This window comes from Bufo bufo, chromosome 9 (assembly GCF_905171765.1).
Source record: "Bufo bufo chromosome 9, aBufBuf1.1, whole genome shotgun sequence".
Taxonomy (NCBI): Eukaryota; Metazoa; Chordata; class Amphibia; order Anura; family Bufonidae; genus Bufo; species Bufo bufo.
The window spans coordinates 75,434,418-75,461,946 of record NC_053397.1 but is presented as its reverse complement, the minus strand read 5'-3'; the positions used below and the strand labels follow the sequence as shown (position 1 = coordinate 75,461,946).

General features: G+C 42.3%; 1 protein-coding gene across 1 annotated transcript in view; it reads left to right on the top strand.

The window, feature by feature from the left end:
- The window catches only part of NTNG1 (netrin G1), a 342,247-nt gene that overhangs the window by 118,883 nt on the left and 195,835 nt on the right, over positions 1–27,529 (top strand). The window contains exon 2 of the mRNA XM_040408751.1: positions 13,139–13,779. Coding sequence (XP_040264685.1) covers positions 13,139–13,779 — 641 coding nt within the window. The remainder of the gene's footprint in view (positions 1–13,138; positions 13,780–27,529) is intronic.

Below are 27,529 nucleotides of genomic sequence, written 5' to 3'. Positions count from 1 at the left end.
AAGCCTAATGACATCAATAACCATAGGCATGTATATACCCCCACACATAAAATACACGCCCCTTTGAATCATCAAGATAAATCAACATATAATAGAATGCCTGTGTCCACAGATTACCTTGCACCTGGTTAACAGCCCGCCAAAGCCGCGTTGTACATGTCGGCGTTGTCACATGTGGAATGCGCAGTCCCACTTCAATACATTTGCATAACCGGATGTGTCGATCGTCTCCATGGTGACTGACGGCGGTCGTACCTTAGACCAATCAGCCATCTCCGACTGATGCTGACGTCAATAGTTGTGTGTCCATTCAGCAAACGTCATCCGAATGCGCACATATGTGCGTCGGTCAAGCGTATCACGTGATTATCCACGTCAAGTGTCAATACAGCGCAAACGTCAGTGGCATGGTAACGAAGATACATCCCTGGGAAAAGCTTCCTCTAGTAATAAGTAATCAGATTTATATCCAGATAAACAAAATGTACATTAGACAATTTCAATCCAACATGATCCAATATGTACATATCCAGTATAGTCATGTGATCTGCAAAAAAATTAATATATATGCGGCAGTACATAACACTCATGGTAATGGTGGGAAAGGTGCATATTACATCATATCTGGGAAGCATCGATCACCAGCATCATAGATGCAGATAATGAAACACATATACATTACATATTACCATATTGATAAATATAATATATGATTTCCCTGCACATAGGGAGTAGATCCCAAAGGGGTGTTTTACATATATCTTAAAAACATAATGTCCCTATACATAGAGGACATACTTGCTCCTCATGTTAGTCAATGGACGTGACATTGAATTCTATATTTAGGCCAAACGGTTGTAGGGACCTAAGGGTATGGATCCATTTAAGCTCCTTCCTCCTCAGGATTCCCTTTCTGTCACCCCCCCCCCCCCCCGTCTCAAATATCCTACGCTATCAATAGCACGGAATCTCAATTGATTAATGGAGTGCTTGCATTCAATAAAATGTTTTGCAACGGGTTTATCAAGTGCACCCTTTCTTATTGTACTTTTATGCTTGTTGATTCTTTCCCTCAATTCCATCGTGGTCTCGCCCACGTATATCAAGCTGCACGGGCACTGTATCATGTATACCACATCAGTGGATCTACATGTATAGTGTCCTTTAATTTTGAACCGTTTTCCACTGTAAGGGTGTGTAAAACCATCGCCTTTCATGATGCAACTGCAGTTGCAGCAGGAAAGGCAAGGGAAATTACCACTCCTCAGTGGTGCCAACCTCTTCTGTCTTTCACTATCCTTGCCCCCGATGTCGGCTTTCACCATTCTATCACGCAAATTAGGACTTCGTTTATATGCCATCATTGGGGGAACCATGAATTCAGTGACTGTGGGCAATCCTTTCTGCAGGATCTGCCATTCCTGTCTAAGGATGGTCACGATACTTCCACTGTCACTCCCAAAGACGGACACAAAAGGAATCCGAGGGGTATCCTGTTTCTGTGGCTTTCTTGTGAAGGTGGAACTGCGTTCAATGGATACAATTTTTTGTTTGGTACGGTTGATCAATTTTTTGGGGTATCCCCTCTTGCTGAACTTATTGCACATTTCATCAACTCTATAACCAAATTGGGTATCATCCGATACAATGCGCCGTACCCTGAGTAATTGACTCCATGGAAGGGAGTTTACCATATTCTGAGGATGACTGCTGTCATACATCAACAAAGTATTCCTATCTGTAGGTTTTTGGAAGAGGTCAGTAAAGATCTCCCCATCTTGCACAAGAATTTGGACGTCCAGGAACTGCAGCTCACGGACAGAGTGTGTCACAGTGAACCGCAGGTCCTGGACCCCCGAATTCAGGTGCACGTGAAATTCAATTAATTCTGATGTAGTACCCGTCCAGACCAAGAAAATGTCGTCGATGTAGCGCCACCAGCACAGAACCCTCTCAGAAAATTTGGAGCGATACACCAGCCGATCCTCGACCTCTGCCATGAAGATATTTGCTCAGGTGGGGGCCACATTGGACCCCATCGCCACACCACGCTTCTGTTGGTAGAAGGCGCCCCCGAAGAGGAAATAATTCCTCCTCAGGACCACCTCCAAGAGGGCGAGGATCAGCCGGCGCGCCCCAAGAGAGAGGTCTGTGCCGGCCAGGGCCACATCGACGACATTAGGACCATATGAGTGATCGATGGATGTATAGAGGGATACAACATCAAAACTCACCAATAGGAAATCCGCCTGTAGATCAAGTAATCCCAGCTTGGTCAGGAAATGGCCAGTGTCCCTGATATAGGAGGGGGCCGTGGTCGCATGGATCCGCAAAACTTTATCTAAAAAGATGGACACAGTATTAAAGATGGAACCCCTGCCCGACACAATAGGTCGGCCAGGGGGATCCACCAAACTCTTGTGGATCTTTGGTAATACGTATATCACAGGGGTGATAGGATGGCTCACACGCAAATAGCTATTTAGCTCATCATCAATGATTCCTTGGCTGAGAGCCTCATCCAATATCACCCCTATGACATCCGCTATGTCCCATTTGGGATCCTTAGCTAGCTGTTAACCAGGTGCAAGGTAATCTGTGGACACAGGCATTCTATTATATGTTGATTTATCTTGATGATTCAAAGGGGCGTGTATTTTATGTGTGGGGGGTATATATATGCCTATGGTTATTGATGTCATTAGGCTTGACAAAGACTGATTCTCAGTCGAAACGTTGCTGTATTGTGTCTTGAGGTCGAAATAAAAGAAAATTGGATGTTACGAAAGGCTGCCGGAGCCATCTCTTCTTTTTTATGGTAATTTGCCACAGGTCTCTGCTGTATGAAACAGCAGAGACCTGCCAGCCATTGCGCCCACTGCACGTGCGAGCGGGCGCCATGCTTACACATCGCTCCAGGGCCATACATGTACGGCGCTGGTAGCGAAGAGGTTAAAACAACTCTAGCCACTATTTTTTGAAAAATAATTCATAACCATAAAGCACAAGGAAATTTGACTTTGCGGTAAATCAAATTTTTCTAAAACTTCAGATAGAGTTCCACGTTGGATTCTTTGATTCACTCAACACTAGTGATAGTATAACAATTTAGAAAGTTAAAAAAATTGTTGGTACAAGGCCAACAATCTCAGGATGCCCATGACTAGCTTGAGTAGCAGCAATCCGGAATTTTCTCCATTTGTAGATAACTTGTCTAACAGTAGATTGATAGATGTCCATATATTTAGCAATGTGTTTGCAACCTTTCACAGTTTCATGTGTTTTTATACCGTATCTTCTGATAGTTATTTATATCAAGACATGGTTCCTAATATCCAATCTATCTTGAGAAAAACAGATTTGTTAGTAACCAGGCTTTCTGTGCCTTTATTCAATTGGCAAAGCACCTGTGAAGCCTATATTTCCTATCTCATCTGATTTTTTATGCAGTTTTTGAAGCCAAAGTGTGTATCATAAAGGTGTGTATCATAAAAGGAGAGAAAGTATTAAGGAAACCTGAATGTATAGTATGGTCATACCCTTAACTGAAGCTAAGAGGTTCACTTACTTTTCCTCACTTCTGCATAGATATTTAGTTAAATCGGTTGTGTCACTTCACTTGTCTGTTTTTTGGTCCGCAAATTGCGGATCCACAAAATACAGATACCAGCCGTGTGTGTTGCACATTTTGCAGAAGAGGACGTCCAGGCCATAACAGAATAGGCCTATCCTTGTCCGTAACATGGACAACAATAGGACAAGTTCTATATTTTTGGGGATGCCACAGAATGGATATGCAAATGCAGACAGGAGATCGTGTTTGGTCCGCATCTTTTGCGGCCCAATTGAAGAGAATGGGTCCACATCCGTACTGCAAAAAATGCGGACCAAAAATACATTTGTGTGCATGAGCCTTTCATTTCATTCAGATGTATGGAACAAATTTTCTACCACAGAGATTTCTCTAACAAAAATCTGTCCCTTGTGAATATATCCTGACAATAACAACCTCAATAATATATTACAATTTGTAAAAGAGCGGTATTTTTCAGTAGATATGACTTCAGCAAGAATACTGCAGAACAGATATAATTAAGTAGATATATAAATGAATGTAGAATAGAATGAAACAATGGATAGCTTAACAACTTGCTGTTAGTGAATTTTATATATTGGCTTATTACTTTAAACGGAATTCATCCTATGTCATAGCCTACTATCTAGTACAACAAAGCCTTCTCCATCTGTATTCAGTCCTTCTACCGATGGATGTGCATAAATAATATTGAACACAACGGTTCTAATAGTTGTAATGCAATGATTCAAACAGTGTGCTGTGTGACCTACCACGCCTATGGTGCGCATTTATTTGATTCGGTCTTTAATGTCTGTCAGAACATCAATCCACCCACAGTCCTCGCCCTCCTCACTATAACACCTACTTCTCATTGATTTTCTTCACATTTGCTCCGAGATTCTAATTTGCTTGGTATTGATTTCAATAAAAGCATTTTGCTGATGAAATTAGGAGCAAGAGGCCTTCTTTTTTTTTTTCTTTGTTCCTGAAGGACGATCTCGTCTTTCTTGTCACCTCTCTGGTGTCTTCATGCTGACAGTTTTTTAATCTCTTTCCAAGACATGTCAAAACTCATCTCTAGCTTCTTGTAAGAAAACCTCACAGAACCACTGTATCTGTTACTGAGCTTCCCTGATGTCCTGTGATGGATAGGGCGACATTTGGTTGAAATCAACACTAGGAAATAGGTTTTCACAAATGCAGTTTTATCATATCCACAAACTGTTCGCACACCTGAGAACTTTTAGTCAAGAAAAGTTGCCAAAAAACTGTTGAAGGATGTAATGCTGGCCAAGCATGTTAGATAGGTGTCAGCCAAACCTTCAATCAGATGATGGCTATCCCTCCTAACCTCCAAATACATCTGTCCTCAGCCACTAAGCCACTGCCAGACACCTTTGGCAGCAGTTTTCCCTGAGAACAAAAGGATCAGGCATGCTGAAATCCAACTACTCCCTTATTGCGGTGGAGGAGAGTTGGGAAGCCCCAATACACGTTAGATGGTCCTGCTAAAATTGGCAGGTTCAGCCAATCTATGTTTCAGCAGTTGCAACTTTATCCATGAAGGAAACAAAATGGTCATAGTTTATCAAAAGTATCTAATTGAAAAGCAGATTTTCCCATAGCAGCCTATTAAAACAACTTCTGTTACTTACTGTACACTGCTCTGCAAAAATAAAATCTGCATTTTGATTGGTTTGAAGAAGAACGAGGTTAGTAGTTCTGTTAGTTTTGACCAAAAAGTGCCAGTCTGTCTATGCTGTAACATAAAAAGTGTTGTCTGATTTAAAAACGTAATTCAAAAATAATTAAGGAATTTTGAGTCTTAGGTGGATCATTCAGGATCTTCATCTATGTACAGTAGAGCAATAAGCAGCTACAGAGATCATCTTACTGTCTATAGTACATTATGTTTCACAAGACTGCAGTGGTTGTTTTGGAACAAAAAAAGCACCAAAATGCTACCTTAAAGTTTTAAAACCTTGTGTTTGGAACTGGCCTATATGAGGTTCTCAAACATTTGAGACATTTGAGTTCCAAATGAATTCCAGAGGCTCTTAATTTGATCAGTATGGGCAAATTGGACTTTTATCTCATCTTTAAAGCCTGAAATGCATGTATTGTTGCTTAAAAACATTCTTGTAAGCAGGTTTTAATAAAGATTTTCTCTAAATACATCCCAAAGCAAGCCCTCCCTAGACCTCTAACCTGGTTCGAAAGCTTGATAGTTAGGCCTACTCCACTAACAAAACCAATCTCGAACCTTTATAAGGTACTTAACACCCCCATCTCTGCACCAAAACTGGCGTTTGTGGATCTAAGGGAACGGGATTTGGGTTGCTCTTTTACGCCTGAAGAATGTTCTAGATTACTAGTGACACCCCACGTTACCTCAAGATGTGTTAGAATTCAGGAAAATGGGTACAAGATCCTCACTAGGTGGTAAAAAAAAAACTGACATCACTAGCAGATCCGACCAAGCAAATACAGATATTTGCTGGCGCTGCAGGGGAGAAAGAGGCTCATTTTATCATGTGTGGTGGCTGTGCCCACTGATTCAAAAATGGTGGAGTGAGATTTTTAACAAAAGTAACGAGGTGTGCAAAACGAAAATCTCTTTGTCTCCCCAATTGGCCTTGTTGGGCTTTTATGCCCAATGTCCTGGGAAGGTGGTACCTCCTCTTTTTAAAATACTTCTATCTAGCGCCCATCTTCTAATACCCAGATTCTGGCTCAAGCCGGAGATCCCTTCCCTGGAGCAATGGATAGGGAAAGTTGACAATATCTATAGGTTTGAAGAAATAGAAGCTTGGGAAAATCACAATTACTCTAAATTCAGAGTTACCTGGGAAAATTGGGAACATTTTAGGAATTTTAAGTGTTTGAAACACTGACCCATTATGATCATATCCTTTCACACTGCTGTAACCATATCTCAATATAATGTGAGACATTCACTACATACATTTGTTAACTTTTATGTTGATTATAAATGCTGTTATTAAAAATAATAATAATAATAATAATTTGATGTATGATACAAAGCTTTCTAATAAAGCAATTTTGAAAAAAATTTAAAAATTTAAAAAATAAAGATTTTCAACCATTTGATTTCTGCAGCTTCAGTGTTTCACAGTACATAGCAAAGTGCAAAATCCCATTCACAGTCAAACCTTCACTCATTGTCTGATGGCACTATCTCCAGCCACTTCTATGTTCCCCTGAAAGATCATGTAAGCTCAATTAAGTTCAAAGTTGATCAGCTTTATTCAATCACAATTGAGCTTGACTGATTGCTCAGAAGGAGATAGGAACGGCTGGAGATTAAACCAACAGACAAGCTCTCTGATTTGACTGTTTTGTAAGCATTCTGCAGCAAAAAATCAAATGATTGATTTTTTTTTTTATAAAACCCAATTACAAAAATGATTTGTAGCAGAAAAGGCATACGATTCAGTAAAAAAAAAAAAAAAAAAAAACACCTCTAAAGGTGCCCAATGCGTTTAGTGAGGTCAAGTGCAATTCCCACAGGGCAGATTGCACTTTGTGGTAGTATGTAATTTCAGGTTGTTGTGGAGATAAAGTAGATGAATACCTGAGACCCTTTCTGATTACAGGTAGGGCCTCAGAAGTGAACTGCTGATAAAACAGAAATCTGCAGTAATTTGGATTTTCAACCATTTCTGACAAACTGTGTGAGGCTCCTCTGATTTTTGTAAAAACTGTATAAACAGGAAACAATAGGTGACTTCTTGTAACATCATATGATCAGAAGGAGAAAGATGATGTATTCCTTTTGAGGGCATTATGCATTATTTATCTGTGCCCTGCTCACAATATTACTTAAGTGGATGAACACACAGCTGGATGTCACCACAACTACAATGGAACATCCTCACCTTTCGTGAAGGAAGGAACCTAGACATACAGTGTAACCCTTTCATCAGCGATTTGCCTTCAGCACACCACAGAAAAAGAACATTTTTCAGGATGTTGTATGGTAACATTCAGCTCTGCATTTTATTATGAAAAGTACAGTATGTACTTTCACTAGGTTGACCAACATGCTTGGAAGTCTAGATAGAGCTGGATTAGCAGCAAGTAAGTAAACTCAAGTCAACTCAAAACTTCCAGTTACAAAAAGTATCACTGTAAAGAAAATCTAAACATTATGATATATTTCCATATATTAGGAAAGATCTTGGAGTAGATTACTCTGAAGGTGGGCCGATCTACGGGATAATATACAGGGCAATGATTGGGAATGAACACACCAAGAAGGACTTGTTAGAATTGAATGAAACTTTATATCTGTAAACATAATGATGGTATATGTACTGTAAGTGATTACAATATTAGAACCAAAGAATAAGTTTATTCGGGAAAACATGACAATTGAAAGGAGGTTGAGAGGCAGTTGGGAGGTATATAGGTTCTGTATGGTATCCTGTGGCACGTCAAGAGATGCTGTAGCTGGGCCTGTAGATCCCACACACTCATAGGTTGCCGAAGCTGGCATCCCAGCCATGCCCATAAATGCTCAATTGGAGATAAATCTTGCAGGCCAAGAAAGTGCTGCAATTTAGCGGAGACATTCCTGGAAACCCTTCCTGTGTATTTGGGTGACAATTATCATGCTGAAAATGCTAGTTGGAAGCCCTGCCATGTGCAGAATGTCCTGCACATATTGCTTAGCAGTTTGTTTTCCTTGTATCACTACCAGAGGAGATGGCTCCACAGATCATCCCAGCAGCAGTTGGGGCAGTGTGTCGCTCCACAGTAAAGGCAGGATTAAAAAAGCCTCCATACTCAAAACTGACCATTGTCGCTTCCCAAATAGAACCTGGATTACTCACTAGAGATTATACAGTATGTTTCCAATACATATCACTTAAGGTTTCTCATTTACAAGACCACTGCAAATGAAGGCGATAGTGGCTGGCTGTCAATGGCAGGACACATATTGAGTGCCATGAGACCGTGTCTGAATGGTGAGCCATGAAACTCTAGGAGTTGCTCATGCTTGTTGGTAAATCAAATGATCCTCTCTACTGGTGGCATGTATGGGCTGTCCAAAGCCTTTTCCCCATGTGTGTTTGCTCTCTCGTAACCATTGCTCCTAAAAAATCCTAACAGCTAGTTCAGAATGGCCTAGATGGCAGGCAATTCGTTGAAATGACCATCCTTCTTCTCTCAGTCCAATGATGCACCCTTCTCAAAGTTTGTTTACTAGGCAACAATTCTTTCAGTGCATTGTAGAGGCTTGTCTATCAGTCAACAAGTTCTCACCAAAAGGTAGACTCCCGAAAAGTAGCCTCTGAGAGCCTTTTTATAGGGCAGAGGGGGTAGCACTTTTATGCCCTCTTGTGGTATAAGACCCAGTGTCTAATCAGACCACACACTACACCTGTAATCATTTAAATTCATGCTGAGTTTTGCAGCAATCCAGCATTTCTATCTGGGTGCGTCTTTGTTTGTCAATGAGTGTACATGCAGCAATCATCCCCTCTGTATGAGGATGAATGATCTCTGCTATGAGCATTCATCCCCATATGGATTCATTGTTTGCTGGCAGCACATCTCTGCTTACACAGGGCAATGAGCTGCCGATAAATTATTATTTTATGTGTCACATAAACGATTGGGTCACCAGACAAACGAGAGCTTTATTGTATTTTCAGATGATCAGCGGCACATTTACATGGGCTAATTATCCGGAATGAGTGTTTGCAGGAAAATGTGTTCGCTTTAATTGGCCCGATCCTCGGCCGTTGTAAAAAAGCCTTTAGTTCTGAAATAATTGGTGAGAGAATGAGAACTAATAGCCGCTGAATATAGAGGCTGAAAAGCTACATCATGACCGATAAATCAATCCAACCACAAAGTAGTTGAGATAATTTAGTACGTATGACCATTTGCCATACTACAGTTTCTAAGAAGTTTTTATTTGGCACTTAGATGCATAAAGGATCAAGAAGTCATTAATGCTAAAAAAAAGGTGGAAGCTTCGAATTCAAAGCATGAAAAGGCAATCGTGTAGGCCTTCAAGACAAGAAATCATAAGAGCTTTACTTTCAGTGAAATGTGTCTGGCATAGGTAGACCATTGATATTGCTTTTTTGCTATGATTTGTATTGCAACACTAGTCAAGTAATGCAATACCCCCTCCTGTTGTTGTGTGTATATACGGGAAAAGTAAAATGTCATAGTTTAATAAAAATATAATGGAGGATGCACGTCAGGATCAATATGCTGTCTCTGTTCTTTTTTAACACAATTTATTTATAAAGGCGTCTTGTAAATAAAGCATCAGGATCAGAATCTGCTTGTTCGGCCTCCTCTGGAGAGAGCTAATTGCCACTGATCTTTTTAAAGGCAGCTTTGCATTGCTGAAACTTCAGTTTGGTTTAAGAAGTAGAAGGCTTTGGCTGATGTTCCTAATACTGATGATACACCGAGGAAAGAAAAGTGTCTCCTAGTGTCCTCTATGTCAAGAAGAAATGATGTGGTGCTTATTGCTTGTAAGAAACTGGTCTAATTAAATTGGTTTTCCAGGATCAAACTTTTATCTCCCCAAAGTGCCCCCATATCGAGCTATTCCCTGTGGTCAAATAACTAATCCTGCAGCGCTCATCTCCCCCTGTGATGCAGTTCTGCGTACTGGTGGCATGTCCTAGAGGCTAATAATCGCTGCTCAATACATGAGATGTCACGAATGACATGCTGTTTTGGGGGTGGTATAAGGCTACTTTTACATCTGCGTTTTTGCTGGATGTGTCATGGTTCAGGAAAAGCGATTCTATCCTGATAATACAACCGGCTGCATCCGTTATGAACAGATCCGGTTGCATTATCTCTAAAAGGGCCACGACGGATCCGTCACTAAAACCATTGTAAGTCAATGGGGGACGGATTTGTTTTCTTTTTTGTCTCAGAAAATGCATCCGTCATCATTGACTTACATTGCGAGTCACGACGGATCCACCTTGCGCCGCATTCCACGCTGGACAGAAAAACACTGCTCGCAGCGTTTTTCTGTCTGCGATGGGTACGCAACAAAATGCAACAGGAATGTATTCTGGTGCACTCCATTCTGTTCAGTCAGTTTTGTTCTCATTGACAATGAATGGGGACAGAACGGAAGCGTTTTCCTCCAGTATTGATACCCTATGACGGATCTCAGTAGCAGAAAGGGAAAGCGCAGATGTGAAAGTAGCCTTATGCAGTGCAGAGAACATGCATGCGTAGACCCAGTACACAGTAACTGGTTGCAGACGTATGCAGCTGAAACAAAAGCGACAATAGAGAGAATGAGGAGTAGAAATAAAGCTTTGTTTTACCATCTGTTAGTTTATTTATTTTATGCACCTATATAGCGCTACTATATTCCGCAGCGCTTTACAGACATTAGTATTGGGCTATCCCCAATGGGGCTCACAATCTAAGTTCTCTATCAGTATGTCTTAGGAGTGTGGGAGGAAACCGGAGAACCCGGAGGAAACACACACAAACATGGGGAGAACATACAAACTCTATGAGCCGCCGTGCTTAGTCAGACTGCACAGAGACAAATGGGAGTGAGAGACTGAAATAATAAAAATATAAGAGAGTGGACCGGGCTACTCAACATATGCAGACAGCAAAGCATGATAGGAAATGTAGTTTTAATGTGAAAGTTAAAGGACCTGTTCTCCCCCAAGGCCTTTTGGAAAGACACCCCCTACCCCAGTGTAGCCAGACCTGAGGAAGGAATCATACTTACCTGAGCCCTGCCACTGGATCCTGGCATGTTCGCTCCCCCACCAACATCTGCCGCCAATGACTGTCCATCGTGATGATGCGGCCATGTGATACGTCAAACAGATGCAGGGAGACTGTAGATCTGTGGGGATGTGAAGGAGACGCAGCACCAGGGATCAGGTAAGTATAATTCCCTCCGCAGTTCCGGCCCTGCTGGGGGGACTGCCCAAAAGGCCCCTGGGGTAAACTACCCTTTAAAGAGGATCTGTAGCCTTTCCTAATCTGTGTATTAGTAACTACTTGCATTCTCCATGAAATAACAATTCTGGAGCATCTATCGTTATGACGCTGTGCGATCCTTTATTATTCCTGCTAGAAGCTATAAATTAAGAAATGCATTAAAGAATATCAATGGTAGTGTTGAGCGAATCAAAGTTCAGAAAGTGGACTTCAATCCGAATTTTTGGAAAAATTCCATTCGCTGTGAAGCCGAATTTCCCCTTGATTCGTGTTAACGAATCGATTTTCCCTGAAATGGCAGTAAAAAAAATTTAAATCATAATTACCTCATCCATTTGAGGCCATCTTGCTTGAAGATCCCACGGAAAATCTCATGCACAGTGACGTATGACATCACTACTCCGGCAGATGTGATGGCGTCATCACGTGCTGCCTGAGATTTCACGCTGGATCTTCAAGCAAGATGGCAAGATAGGGTGTTTCAGCTTCGTCCAGTCACTTCAAAAAGCTGATCAACAGACAGGGGCATAGCTATAGGGGTGCAGAGGTAGCAGTCGCTATCAGGCCCAAGAGCCTGAGGGGGCCCAAAGAGCCTTGGGCCACATAAGAAGTCACAGGTATTTACAGAAAGTGCATGCAGGTCAAATCATATCTCTGGCTAAAGGGAAGGGGTTAGGTCAAGAATTTGGCATGAGGGGGGGGTTCGTTTCAATTTTTGCCTCAGGCAGCATGAAGGCTATGTGTACCCCTGCCCCTGGCTACAAAGCACCGAGCGATGGGGGCCCAAGCGGAACTCTTGCACCATGAGCCTTTAGCTACGCTCATGTCAGCCAAGATGACCTAGCTGATCAGCAGAGTTGATCAGAGATGAGAACCCAAAACAATTTGATATGGATGGCCTATCCTGAGGATGGACCACCCGTTTTCTGAAACTGGAAAGCGATTTAGGCAGAAGTCAGGAGGCAGTGGCTGCTTCCTGTGTAGTTATATTAAAGAAAAAATGGACACTGTCAACTACCAGCAGTAATAATTCAGAGCAACTTTATGTGTATTTTTGTTTTCCTTGAAGACGTTTCGCTAGGCGTCTGATAGGCTTTCTCAATCAGAAAGCCATGCTAATGATATACCATGACCTGGATGGATGAGAACCTCCTCAGGCGACTCTGTCAACTCTCTCACCGCAAATACTGATTTATCTCTTTAGTGCATGCTAGTAATGATTTAGAGTGTCTCCAAATGTAGTCAGAGTGAGAATTATATTATGATTGGATTGGGATCAGATTATAAAACCTCTGATACAGTACCTGTGTTCTTGCCTCAAAATGCGCCATTTTGATGCATTTAATACAAGTCCTGCTATTTACTGAAAGGATAATCTGCTATATGTGGTGATAATTATCCATTTTATCTTCTAAAGCTAATCCTAATACATTCAGAACTAGATTAGTTTGAAAAATGAAGCCTCCTGGTCATTTCCTGTTGGATATAATTTGTCAATCTGTTTTCATATTGTGGCTTATTCCCCATGATCACCAATGATTACTGTTTCTGTGGGATTTAATCAAGTTTCTGTCATTTCAGGGCAATCCTTACATGTGCAACAATGAATGTGATGTCAGCACAAAAGAGCTCGCCCATCCTACTGAACTCATGTTTGATGCTGAAGGCAGAAATCCCAGCACTTTTTGGCAGTCTGTGACATGGAAGAACTATCCCACCCCCCTACAGATCAATATAACATTGTCTTGGAACAAGACCATTGAGCTCACCCAAAACATAGCAATTATCTTTGAGTCTGGAAGACCTGAGAAGATGATCTTAGAAAAATCTCTGGATTATGGTGTAACATGGCAACCCTACCAGTTTTATGCTGCTGATTGCCTGGATGCTTTTAGAATGGAACCTAAATCAGTGAAAGACTTGACTGCAAATACCGTCTTAGACATTATATGCACAGAAGAATATTCCACAAGTTATGCAGCACATGCTAAAGCAATGTATTTTGAAATAAAAGATCGGTTTGCAATATTTGCTGGACCACGCCTTCATAATATGGCTTCACTCTACAGTCAACTGGACACCACCAAAAACTTGCGGGATTTCTTCACGGTGACTGATTTAAGGATAAGACTTCTTAAGCCGGCTACAGGAGCCACTTTTGTTGATGAAAGAAATTTAGGAAGATACTTCTATGCTATATCAGATATCAAGATATATGGCAGGTAAGAATATAGTATGTGACATTCAATGGGGGCGGCATGCAGGTTTGTTCTGCACATTAAGCAGTGTTACCATGAAAAAAAAAAGATATGCATTGGTCCCATTGGGTGATTGACCCTGCACCTTTCTATAAGAGCTCTGAGAACAGCCGAGCAAGTGTGCAGGCACCGAGTCGTAATTTCACCACAGATGGAGCCACGGAGGTTGCTGATCCTGTCAAGGAACATCTTCCTTGGCTATTCCAAGTCACCTTTATATTATGTCATACACACACTTTACATTACATTAAGGCTACATTCACACGACCGTATGTGTTTTGCGGTCCGCAAATTGCGAATCTGCAAAAAAAAGGATGACGTCCATACATTATTTTGGCGGATCCATTGTAACAATGCCTATGTTTGTCCTCAAAACGGACAAGAATAGGACATGTTCTATTTTTTTTGCGGGGCTGCGGAACGGACATACGGATGCGGATAGCACACAGTGTGCTGTCCGCATTTTTTGCGGACTCATTAAAATGGATGGGTCTGCATCCTATCCGCAAAAAAAACTGAATGGGCACAGAAACAAAATACGTTCTTGTAAATGTAGCCTAAGAGTGGGTTCACATGAGGAATAAAAACTTAAGTCTCCAATTGCTATTCCTACTATGAGCGCAGCTGGTCTCCGGCGTAGTGAGTCCAATTCACACCAAGGTCCAATTAATAGTCATAAAGACCGCACAGCTCCGGATAGATACAGATCCCACCAAATTGTAGTAGATAGACAATTGTAGTAGATAGACAGAATGGCCAAGAATAGTGAAGTACTGCTAGCACTTTATGTCAAACCAGTATTTATTATACTGTACTTACAAGATACCATAAAACATAGACATATAAAATTTAAAATCGGTCTCCTGTCACTCGCCCGACTCGGGTTTCGCCTCCACTTCGTCAGGGGCATATGCAATTCTGTCCTTTCCAATATAGGAGGTGCAGACAAGAGTTATTTTGAAGTCCACGCTTGACATAACAGTGATTGACTATACCGAGACAGTTGTCTATCTTCTACAATTTGGTCGCATCTGTATCTATCTGGAGCTGCGCGGTCTTTATGACTATTAATTGGGTTCACATCAGGTTTTATGCCTCCATTTGACATATACGTTAGAAAAAAAACTGTACCAAAAAGCAGCACACCACGTTCATGTATCCTGCAGTGTCTGTTAAAAAAAATATAGCTTTATAGTGAACGGATGCCATTATTTGGAATCAGTCTGAGGCATCTGATTAACATATACATTTTTTCTATGTGTTAAACGGATGGGAAAAACATGATGTGAACCCAGCCTAAGGGCTCATGTACACGACCATATGTATTTTGCGGTCAGCAAAACACAGATCCGTAAAAAAAAAACAGATGACATCCGTGTGACGTCCGTGTTACATTGTTTTTCGTTTTTTTTTGCGGATCCATTGTAACAATGCCTGTCCTTGTCCGCAAAACGGACAAGAATAGGACATGTTCTATATTTTTTTCAGAACGGACATGTGGACATACGGGCTTGGAATGCACACTGAGTCATTTCTGGTTGTTTCCAAGCCCCATTGAAGTGAATGGTTAAGCATACGGACCTGTAAAAAAAAAAAAAGAATAGAAATGGGGAAAAAATGTGTTTGTGTGCATGAGCCCTAACTGTAGTAATTCAAAGTTTGCATATTAGACATTTGTAACACGGTCCCCCAAAGTAATCCGGCAGGAAAGTATTTATGTGGCATGAAATGATTCCGTTTTATTATAGCCATCATGAGTTCCTTCCCCTTCGGTAGCTCTTTACCCTTCCTATGGCTCTTCACGCCATTACAAGAATTTCGGCTAATCTGAAAACTGGCTATGATTTTGGATGAAGAAATCCAATGTACAACATGCTGCTACAGTATGTGTATCTGAGATAGTGTTATTCATTGCTTAAGCCTAAAACACTCTGCTTGGTGGATATAACTTCTCTCTGTTCAGTATCCCGGACAGGTAAGAGAATAAACACAAGCAATGTATCCTCATGTCTCCTGAGTGCATGATCCTGCCATGCAAGGATTAACAGCTTATCTAGGTATGCTCTGTGGATGGATTCAGGACCTGAACAAAATGTTTCATGCCGAACACTAAAAATGCTGTCTTTCCCATCAGGGTGGGATTAAATTCTGGAGAGCCTTTTTTTTTTTGCATTGGGGGACTGGACAGATAACAAGGATTAGCTGCTATGATACCAGAGGCTGGAAACAGCCCATTAAATATATGAGCTATCAAAATTAGCCCTTTCGCTGCCAGATGAGCAACACATTGCAGAATTATGAAATCGTACTTTAGTCAGCAAACGGCTTAGGTAGGATAATGAAATTAGCGAGTTAATTGCATGGAAAATGAAAATAATGTTCAGTTAAACGGGAATTGAGTTAAATGTGTGAAATTTCTAAAATGAATATATCAGTATAAATGATGGAAGAGTGCCCCAATAGGCACAATAAATACCAATTATTGAAATATGATAGCATCAAGAGCCAGACATGATAAATAATACAGAAAAGGCTGCTGAAAATCATTTCTGGAGAGGAAGCAAAAATGAAGAAGTACATACTGTAATGTCCTTTCTGCCCCCTTCCCTAAAAGGAGATTAGGGTGTTATAAGCTTTGTGTTGGTGGTAGTTAAACGGGTTGTCTGGGTTCAGAGCTGAACCCAGACATATCCCCATTTTCTCCATAGAGTAAGCTTCTGCCTATAATTGTTGCCAGTGACATCACCGGCACTGATGGGTGGGCTTTAGCGCTGCCCTAGACGTCACCGGGCTCACTGCTAGGCGGAAGCCTTCGCCTAGCTTACCCTATGGAGAGCCCGAAACGTCATCAGATCTTCATAAAAACTCAGAGCTGGGCAAAGAAGAGCATCGCCTGGGTGAAAATGGGGATATGTCTAGGTTCAGCTATAAACCCGGACGACCCCTTTAAAATTAACAATATATATATTGTGAACTGTTACACCTTCCTGCGGGGTTGTTTTGGGCAGAAACAGGAACAATCGACACCTTTGTAGCTTGTGCGTCACACTGTTGCTAATTTATTTAGCAAGTTGCTCAAAATAACAAACATAAACCAAAACAACCATAGCCGTCTGGCTCCTGCCTATCTCACTCGGCAGCCCTAGCTAAACTCATAACACAAAACACAAAGAGCGTTTTCAAGGGGAAAACAGAGCAACTTATAGTTGTCACGGAACCATGAACCAGACGTACCACAAGAGATAAGAGAAAATAAGAAGGCTTTATTGAAAATAAAGCTGTAAAGCAAAAGTCCAAACGGATGGTGAAACCGAGCAGAGTCTTTGCGAAGCCAGAGGTCAGGAACCAGAGGGGTAGTCAGACGAAGCCAGGATCAGGAACCAGCAGGGTAGTCAGACGAAGCCAGGATCAGGAACCAGCAGGGTAGTCAGACGAAGCCAGGATCAGGAACCAGAAGGGTAGTCAGACGAAGCCAGGATCAGGAACCAGAAGCAGCAGCAGTCTTAGAAGCATGTGAACACAAGCGGACCAAGCAAGGAACTGAAGCCACAGACCTCCTATATATATGAGCTAGGCATCCAGATCCTCCCAGTGGGAAGGAGGAGCCGCAGGGTGGAAGGCTACAAGAAACCCAGAAACCAAGATGGCCGCCAGCACATGTCAAACGAAGGAGAACAGCAAGAAGGTAAGACCATGACAGTACCTCCCCCTCAAGGGCCCCTCCTCCGCGGAGCACAAAACGGTTTCTGAGGGAAGCGTGCGTGGAAGGCTCGGAGCAAGGCAGGAGCATGGACATCTGCGGAGGGAACCCAGGAACGCTCCTCTGGACCATAACCACGCCAATGGACCAAAAACTGCAACCGACCGCGGACCAGGCGTGAGTCCAGGATATTGCTCACCTCATATTCCTCACGATTGCCCACTTGGACCGGACGAGGCCGAGGAACCGAGGAAGTGAAACGCTTACACACCAGTGGCTTCAACAGGGAGACATGAAACACGTTGGAGATCCGCATGCCAGGAGGAAGCGCAAGGGCATAGGCTACCGGGTTTACCCTGCGAAGCACTCGGAAGGGACCAACAAATCGAGGCGCCAGCTTGGGAGTGGGCACTCGAAGGTTGAGGTTGCGGGTGGACAACCATACACGGTCTCCGACCTGGTAGGAAGGAGCAGGCGCTCGTCTGCGATCAGCCTGGAGTCTCTGGCGCTGCGCAGAGACCTCAAGGGACTTCTGGATCTGTACCCAAGAAGCACGTAGGACGGAAAGGTGATCCTCCACAGCCGGAATATCCTGGGGAGAGAATACCTCCGGTAACACGGCAGGTTGGAACCCATAATTGGCCATGAAGGGAGACGTCCCAGAGGAAGAGTTCACCGCCGTGTTCCTGGCAAACTCAGCCCAAGGCAGGAGGTCAACCCAATTGTCTTGGTGATCGGAGACATAGCAACGAAGGAATTGCTCCAAGGCCTGATTGGATCGTTCTGCGGCCCCATTGGACTGAGGGTGGTAGGCCGAGGAGAAGGAGAGATGAATCCCCAACTGGGAGCAAAAGGCGCGCCAGAACCTGGACACAAACTGACTCCCCCGATCCGACACAATTTCCTTGGGCAAACCGTGCAACCGGAAGACCTCCCTGGCAAAAATCGTGGCCAACTCTTGTGCAGAGGGTAACTTCTTGAGAGGAACACAGTGGCACATTTTGGAAAACCGATCCACAATCATGAGAATGACCGTATGGCCTCGGGATGCAGGGAGGTCCACAATGAAATCCATCCCCAGGTGTGACCATGGGCGCTCCCCGGTGGCTATGGGTTGCAGAAGGCCCAACGGAAGGTGAAACCGAGCAGAGTCTTTGCGAAGCCAGAGGTCAGGAACCAGAGGGGTAGTCAGACGAAGCCAGGATCAGGAACCAGCAGGGTAGTCAGACGAAGCCAGGATCAGGAACCAGCAGGGTAGTCAGACGAAGCCAGGATCAGGAACCAGAAGGGTAGTCAGACGAAGCCAGGATCAGGAACCAGAAGCAGCAGCAGTCTTAGAAGCATGTGAACACAAGCGGACCAAGCAAGGAACTGAAGCCACAGACCTCCTATATATATGAGCTAGGCATCCAGCTCCTCCCAGTGGGAAGGAGGAGCCGCAGGGTGGAAGGCTACAAGAAACCCAGAAACCAAGATGGCCGCCAGCACATGTCAAACGAAGGAGAACAGCAAGAAGGTAAGACCATGACAATAGTTCAGTAGTTAGGTGGAGAAGCCAACCGCTCTCAGAGCTCCTAGTCTTGCAGCTTCTCAAACAGACTGCCCAGACTCCCAGAGAGAGAGAGCTCCTGGGTCAGGGCTGCTGACTTAATCAGTACATCTGTGTGAGCAGTCCCCCAGGCAGGTAAAACCCGGACTGGCTCCGGGTGGTAAGGGAACCCACCCAACTCTTCCCTGACCAGCTCCAGGACCCTAAACTGGCTTTCTTTTTCCCAGGAAGCTTCTGGATACAAAGAAAACCAAACCTTCCTGGAGCCTTTTAACACATGAAGTGCCGGAAGCTTGGTGCAATGTACACACCATCCAGCACTTTCTCTGCAAAACATTGTGACACCCTGTCACAATATATATAAAGAAGGATGTTTCAAGATCACTCAAAAACGCCACCATCGATTTCAAAGAAACTTGGTATACACATCCCTTGCTACATGGAAATAAATCCTGTGGGGTTCACCGCTGTCTAGGACGTACCGTTCCTTAGATATTCCCAAAAAATGACCTGCATTAGCAAGTCTTTCTCTTCATATCCCAACTGCCATACACACGGTCACATGTCCCTAATCAGCCAATAGAAGCTTGCATGCTCTTAATCTCCACATACACACAGTTTTGCTCCAGGTTTCCATAACAACCCAGCCATTTTTCTTCACTGCTGTAGGTCAGCTTTATTCTAGGGCTACACGACGACATGTGTCGTGTGGTAATAAGTCGCACAACACATAGGGCACAACTACACTGCTACATACAGTACAGACCAAAAGTTTGGACACACCTTCTCATTCAAAGAGTTTTCTTTATTTTCATGACTATGAAAATTGTAGATTCACACTGAAGGCATCAAAACTATGAATTAACACATGTGGAATTATGTACATAACAAACAAGTGTGAAACAACTGAAAATATGTCATATTCTAGGTTCTTCAAAGTAGCCACCTTTTGCTTTGATTACTGCTTTGCACACTCTTGGCATTCTCTTGATGAGCTTCAAGAGGTAGTCCCCTGAAATGGTTTTCACTTCACAGGTGTGCCCTGTCAGGTTTAATAAGTGGTATTTCTTGCCTTATAAATGGGGTTGGGACCATCAGTTGCGTTGAGGCGAAGTCAGGTGGATACACAGCTGATAGTCCTACTGAATAGACTGTTAGAATTTGTATTATGGCAAGAAAAAAGCAGCTAAGTAAAGAAAAACGAGTGGCTATCATTACTTTAAGAAATGAAGGTCAGTCAGTCAGCCGAAAAATTGGGAAAACTTTGAAAGTAAGGGCTATTTGACCATGAAGGAGAGTGATGGGGTGCTGCGCCAGATGACCTGGCCTCCACAGTCACCGGACCGGATGTCACATGTTGCAGTGCGACAACATAGCCTATCATTATAAAAATTGTTAAGACAAAATGTTGCGCTACACATGTAGTCATGTGGCCCTAGCAATAAAGGGGCAGGGCACTGTGGAGGTTACTGTTAAAGGGGCAGGCACTGTGGAGGTCACTGTTTAAGAGGCGTTCGCTGTGGATGTTACTGTTAAGGGGGCAGACCACTGTGAAAATCACTGTTAAAGGGGCGGACACTGTGGATGTCACTGTTAAGGGGGCAGGGGCCACTATTAAAGGGGCAACTGCTTTGGAGGTCACTGTTAAGGCAGCTGGGTACTGTGAAACTCACTGTTAAAGGGGCAGGCTGCTGTGAAGGTCAAAGTTAAGGGGATCGGCTGCTGTGGAGGTCCCATTTTAAAGTAACAGGGCACTGTGGGGGGTCAGTGTTAAGGGGTGGGGGACTGTGGGGTTCACTGTTAAAGGGGCGCAGTGCTGTAGAGGTCACTGTTATGGGGGATACTGTCGATATCTTTTAACGACACATACAAACATTAAATGAAATAGATGAAATATACTCATGCAAAGCCGGGTCCTTCTGCTAGTATATATACAGTCAGGTCCATAAATATTGGGACATCGACAGAATTCTAACATTTTTGGCTCTATACACAACCACAATGGATTTGAAATGAAACGAGCATGATGTGCTTTAACTGCAGACTGTCAGCTTTAATTTGAGGGTATTTACATCCAAATCAGGTGAACTGTGTAGGAATTACAATAGTTTGCATATGTGCCTCCCACTTGTTAAGGAACCAAAAGTAATGGGACAGAATAATGATCATAAATCAAACTTTACCTTTTTAATACTTGGTTGCAAATCCTTTGCAGTCAATTATAGCTGGAAATGTGGTGCGCTAATACATCACCAGACGCTGGGTTTAATCCCTGGTGATGCTCTGCCAGGCCTCTACTGCAACTGTCTTCAGTTCCTGCTTGTTCTTGGAACATTTTCCCTTCAGTTTTGTCTTCAGCAAGTGAAATGCATGCTCAATCGGATTCAGGTCAGGTGATTGACTTGGCCATTGCTCAAAATTCCACTTCTTTGCCTTAAAAAACTCTTTGGTTGCTTTTGCAGTATGCTTTGGGTCATTGTCCATCTGCACTGTGAAGTGCCGTCCAATGCATTTGGCTGAATATGAGCAGATTATATTGCCCGAAACACTTCAGAATTCATCCTGCTGCTTTTGTCAGCAGTCACATCATCAATAAATACAAGAGAACCAGTTCCATTGGCAGCCATACATGCCCACGCCATGACACTACCACCACCATGCTTCACTGATGAGGTGGTATGCTTAGGATCATGAGCAGTTCCTTTCCTTCTCCATACTCTTCTCTTCCCATCACTCTGGTACAAGTTGATCTTGGTCTTATTTGTCCATGGGATGTTGTTCTAGAACTGTGAAGGCTTTTTTAGATGTCGTTTGGCAAACTCTAATATGGCCTTCCTGTTTTTGAGGCTCACCAATGGTTTACATCTTGTGGTGAACCCTCTGTATTCACTTTGGTGAAGTCTTTTCTTGATTATTGACTTTGACACACATACACCTACTTCCTGGAGAATGTTCTTGATCTGGCCAACTGTTGTGAAGGGTGTTTTCTTCACCAGGGAAAGAATTCTTCGGTCATCCACCACAGTTGTTTTCCGTGGTCTTCCGGGTCTTTTGGTGTTGCTGAGCTCACCGGTGCGTTCCTTCTTTTTAAGAATGTTCCAAACAGTTGTTTTGGCCACGCCTAATGCTTTTGCTATCTCTCTGATGGGTTTGTTTTGTTTTTTCAGCCTAATGATGGCTTGCTTCACTGATAGTGACAGCTCTTTGTATCTCATCTTGAGAGTTGACAGCAACAAATTTCAAATGCAAATAGCACACTTGAAAATGAACTCTGGACCTTTTATCTGCTCATTGTAATTGGTATAATGAGGGAATAACACACACCTGACCATGGAACAGCTGAGAAGCCAATTGTCCCATTACTTTTGGTTCCTTAACAAGTGGGAGGCACATATGCGAACAGTTGTAATTCCTACACCGTTCACCTGATTTGGATGTAAATACCCTCAAATTAAAGCTGACAGTCTGCAGTTAAAGCACATCTTGTTCGTTTCATTTCAAATCCATTGTGGTGGTATATAGAGCCAATGTTAGAATTGTATCGATGTCCCAATATTTATGGACCTGACTGTATAAAGGTGAGTATATGTATGTGTGTGTGTGTGTGTGTGTATGTACAGCATGTATGTCCGCTAAAGGAATCCGCACCATCGCATTTACAATCACAATTTTTGGCACACGGGTACATCAGGTGTCCGGAAAGGTTTTAGACCAGGTCTCAGCTCTCTAGCACGTACCATTCCTGAGATATTCCCAAAAAAAATGCATTAGCCAATAGAAGCCTGGTCACATGACTCTTATCAGCCAATAGAAGCTCGCAGGTCCTTAGTCTCCACATACACACAGTTTTACACCAGGTTTCCATAACCCAGCCTTTTTTCTTCACTGCTGTAGGTCAGCTTTAAAGGGGCAGGGCACTGTGGATGACACTGTTAAGGGAATGGAGTGCTGTGGAGGTCACAGTTCAGGGGGCAGGACTTAAAAACCCCACCCTCAGGTCCCACTAAGCCATGCTCCCCGACCCAGTTAGGCCACGCCCCTCCCACTTCTGTCAGCTGCAGGGGTGGGATTAAATGAAATAGATTAAATAGATGAAATATACCTGTGCAAAGCCGGATCCTTCTGCTAATATATATATATATATATATATATATATATATATATATATTTGCTTATTAACATTATTAGATCAAAATTCCAAGGAGTCCAATATCTAAGTATAAGTAAGCCCAATATTAACTGTTAAACAGACTGAAATGTGTGGATTAGAATCTGGTAAGCCTTCTCCTTTCCCTTGGTAATAATATATCAGGTCGTTTCCTGTCTGGTTTAAGAGCTACCAGTTAATAAAAGCACAGTGAAGTGTTACTAGACACATTACGTTATGGCACTTGGTGTAATTAAATGCTGAGACAAGATGGCTCTCACTTGTGTGGAAGGTCAACAAGCACTTTATTTAGAAAGAGCTTACAATAGAAGGAAATGTGTTACATGATTTCAGCTCAGTGTCATATGTGTTTCCATTTTACAAAAAAAAAAATTGGGATAAATGTACAAAGACTGGTACATACAAATGGTGACATTAATTGGTCTTTCCCTTGATTTTATAGGTGTCATTTTTACCTGAGACTAGCACAATTTAAACAATGCTTTGAGTAGCTATTCACCTCTAGTAAAGTTACTAAGATAAGACAAATTACAAAATTAAAATTAAAGGGGTTTTCAGAGATTTTTATACTGATGACCTATCTACTAGATAGGTCATCACTATCTGATCGTGGAGGTGTGACACCCGTGACCCCCGCCGATCAGCTGTTCCGCGGTCTTCTCTCTGCTTTTTTTTTTTCGATAACGTAGCCTAGGTGCAGCTGTAATACCAAGCACATCCACTATACAATTTATGGCGCTGTGCTTGGTAAGCTGCAAGAAGGCAGCGGTGCTCACAGGAGTGCCGCTGCCTTCTCAAAACAGCTAATTCAGTTGTGGTCCATGTGGATAGGTCATAAGTAAAAAAAATCTGAGAAAACACTTTTAAATAAAATTCAGAAATCAAATATTACATGACTATCTATTTTTAACAAAGCTAGAACCAGCACTTTACCTCACATGGATCCAGAGCATTCCCTATTAATTGCTTCTCTTGCTCTGCTAGATTTATTTTAAGCAGGCTGTGTGTCCATTCTCAGGAAGCATGTCCTTTCTGCTGCAGCTCTCTCCCTGTAACCGGCACAGCTTCTGATAGTGGATTCGGCTGGTGGCAGTTGAAGGACGTGCTTTGACCCTATAAAAGTATTTTATTTTTCATAGGACAACGCCTTTAAAAGAAATGCATCTCCTAGTTTTAAAACCAGATATTGAAACATATTCAATTCTTCTCGTCTGTTTTCATATTCTTATTTTAGGTTTCTTTATTTTCTATACATTGGCAGCTGTTATCTTGCCTAAGCTGCTGTAAACAGGATTTTACAGATATGTGTTACAGGGGCCACATGGACCATAGGCACAATGGACCAGAGATTACTTTTACGAGGTCAACGTGCAGAAAGGACACTGCACAGGGAGGAAGACTACAGTAGATAAACTGTGAATTCACCTAAAGTGAATGGTGGAATCTGTGTTATCTGTACAGATGTGTTATCTTTCATTGTAATCCTGCCTGACATGATTGCCCATTCCAATCCAAAGAATCAAAGTAGCATTTTAGGAACAAAAAGGAATTATTTGGTGTGCGTTTTTGTGGACAAGACAATTTTAAACAATGTTGGTGAAAAACTGGAACTTGAGGACAATTGTCATCAATTTTTAAAGACAAAACAATTTGAAACAATGTAAATCTAAAAGAATAAAAATAATTGCATATTTTGGGGGTACTTGACCAGAGTCCAATACAATGTACATTAGGCATCAGGCACAGAACCCTGATACATGGATTTTTTGGGAAGATAATTTGCATTACATTACTTTTGTGAAAAAAAAATAATTATTGGCACTTGGACATAGTCCAATCAAATGTACATTAGATCAGATACCTAACACTGATAAACAGATATTTTGGAAGACAATTTTCATTATTATTTTTTTATTTTTTATTTACTTGGATGCAGTCCAGTACAATAACGGCCAGCACTCTGGAGACAAATGACAGTGTAGGATCACATGACCACTCACACCACCTTAGCTTGCCCTAGGTCTGACACAGCTTTTCAACCTGCTCCAACAGTGTTCACAATTAGGCCTCATGCACATGACTGTTCCTTTTTTGCGGTCCCCAAAAAAACCGGAAGCCGTCCGTGTGCCTTATGCAATTTGCAGAACGGAACGGGCGGCCCATTGTAGAAATGCCTATTCTTGTCCGCAAAACGGACAAGAAAAGGAAATGTTATATATTTTTTTGCGGTGCTACGGAATGAAGCAACGGATGCGGACAGCACACTGAGTGCTGTCCGCATCTTTTGCGGCCCCATTGAAGTGAATGGGTCCGCATCTGAGCCCCAAAAACTGCGGCTCGGATGCGGACCAAAACAATGGCTGTGTGCGTGAGGCCTTACAGTATACAGCGTGTCAGGTTACGTACACTAGCCTATGCTAAATAGAAATTTTGTAAGAAAATTTTCTAAAGTTGTTTCTAAAAAAATAGGCAATTGCACACAGTCTTTAGCCAAAAAATATGCTGCTGTTGATGCTGGCAAAAATGCTTATTTGTACACTTATAAACTAAAGAAGTTTTTCAATAAAATGCCCCCTGGGTGCAACCAAAATATACAGTACACTTCTGTTGACACAATAAAAATGCTTATTGCATGCATATAAACAGTAGAAAAATTGCAACAGGTTTTTTTGGGGTAAAAACAGGCACAATAGGACAACCTCTGCGTACAACCACAATATGCATTGCCATTGACACACTAAAATGCACTTATTTAAGTTCTTTCTACACTTATACACTGTATAAAAATTGCAACTAGTTTTAAATAACAGATTGGACATCCCCTGTGTGAGACAAAAATATACTCTATTATGCTGCTGTTGACAAATTAAAATACGCCTATTTGCTCACTTATGAACTGTAGAAAAATTGCAGGGTTTTGGGAAAAACAGCTGGCTTCTGCACGTAAAAATAAATACTGTACTGTTTCTGTAAGGATCTCTAGAAAGCAGTGCAGAACCCTTTACTGTATACATGTGAACATCTTCCAGCCCTGTAACAGACACACAAGACTAACTAACCCTATCCTATCCCTAATGACAAAACCCGACTTTCTACCGAGTAATTCAATTTACCTAACTAAATATACCTTCTCCAAAATCCGCACTCAGTCCCTGAAGATCCCCAATATAGCTTGCTTGTGTGTCTAACTGGTGTCTGTCAGAGACCTTGCAGACACATTCTATCACATCAGTTACTGAGCTCAGAATGGCATCTGTGCTTCAGGCTGATTGCAAAACGTTTTGGGCAAGCCCACTGGCGAGGGCCCTGCCAGGGGTCATGTAATCCTCAGTCTTCAGCTTCTCTGCCATGTTTCCCTCATTAGTGTACTGAATTTTAAATATAAAATGCTGGACACGATTTTGCACAATTCATCCAAAACGAATCGCCAAAACTTCTGATTCCTTTTGACAAACCGTTGTTGTGCAATCTGTGATAAATCCAATTAGTTTAGAATAAATTTGCTTATCTATGATGTGGACTTAATTGAGAGGTGTGAGAGAGGTGTGTACTCATCCATTAACTGAAGTGGAAAGCAACAGATCAACAGTGGTGGACTGAGCCCATCCTTGTGTTAGGGTACCACCACACGGTGCGGTCAAGTCAAGGTTGCAACGCCGCCACTCTTTGGTCAGGTACCACAGCCATTTAGGCTACACTGCACCCTAATTATTTAAGCTAATGAGGACTGCACTGTTTAGACAGTCTGCATCATTAATGGCTCAATGGCAACTGAGTCACAGCCATGTATCCTAATTTGAATCGAGATTTAGTTATATCAATGGCTGTCACACAATATTGTACCTCCCTGCAGTTGCTAGCAATAATATCTGATTGCCAGGGGTTTTAGATGCCAAACCCCTAGCAATCCAGAGTTCACCAGAACAGCTTCTTTACAAAAGCTTTCTTCATGAGGAACATAGGAACACAGCTAGTAGCTACTGCAATAAGCAATCTTCTAGGTCAACTTTATAATTTGTCCTTTTACAAATATTCATACAACTAGCTTCATTTAGAGCACAGGAAAGCTTCATACTGCTCTGTAATCCAGATCTACAGTATATAATAAGGGTACATTTTCTCCAGACTAGTCAGTGTCTACTCATTCACAGCCATGGTGTGTATGTCAAACTTGAGATATTACAGAGCTCCATCTTGATGTCATGGTTTACTTCCAAGGCCTACAGAACATGCCTACATTTGTATGTTCCCTAGGTTCTCCACACATCTAACTACTACCTTCATGCTCCTCTCAGTC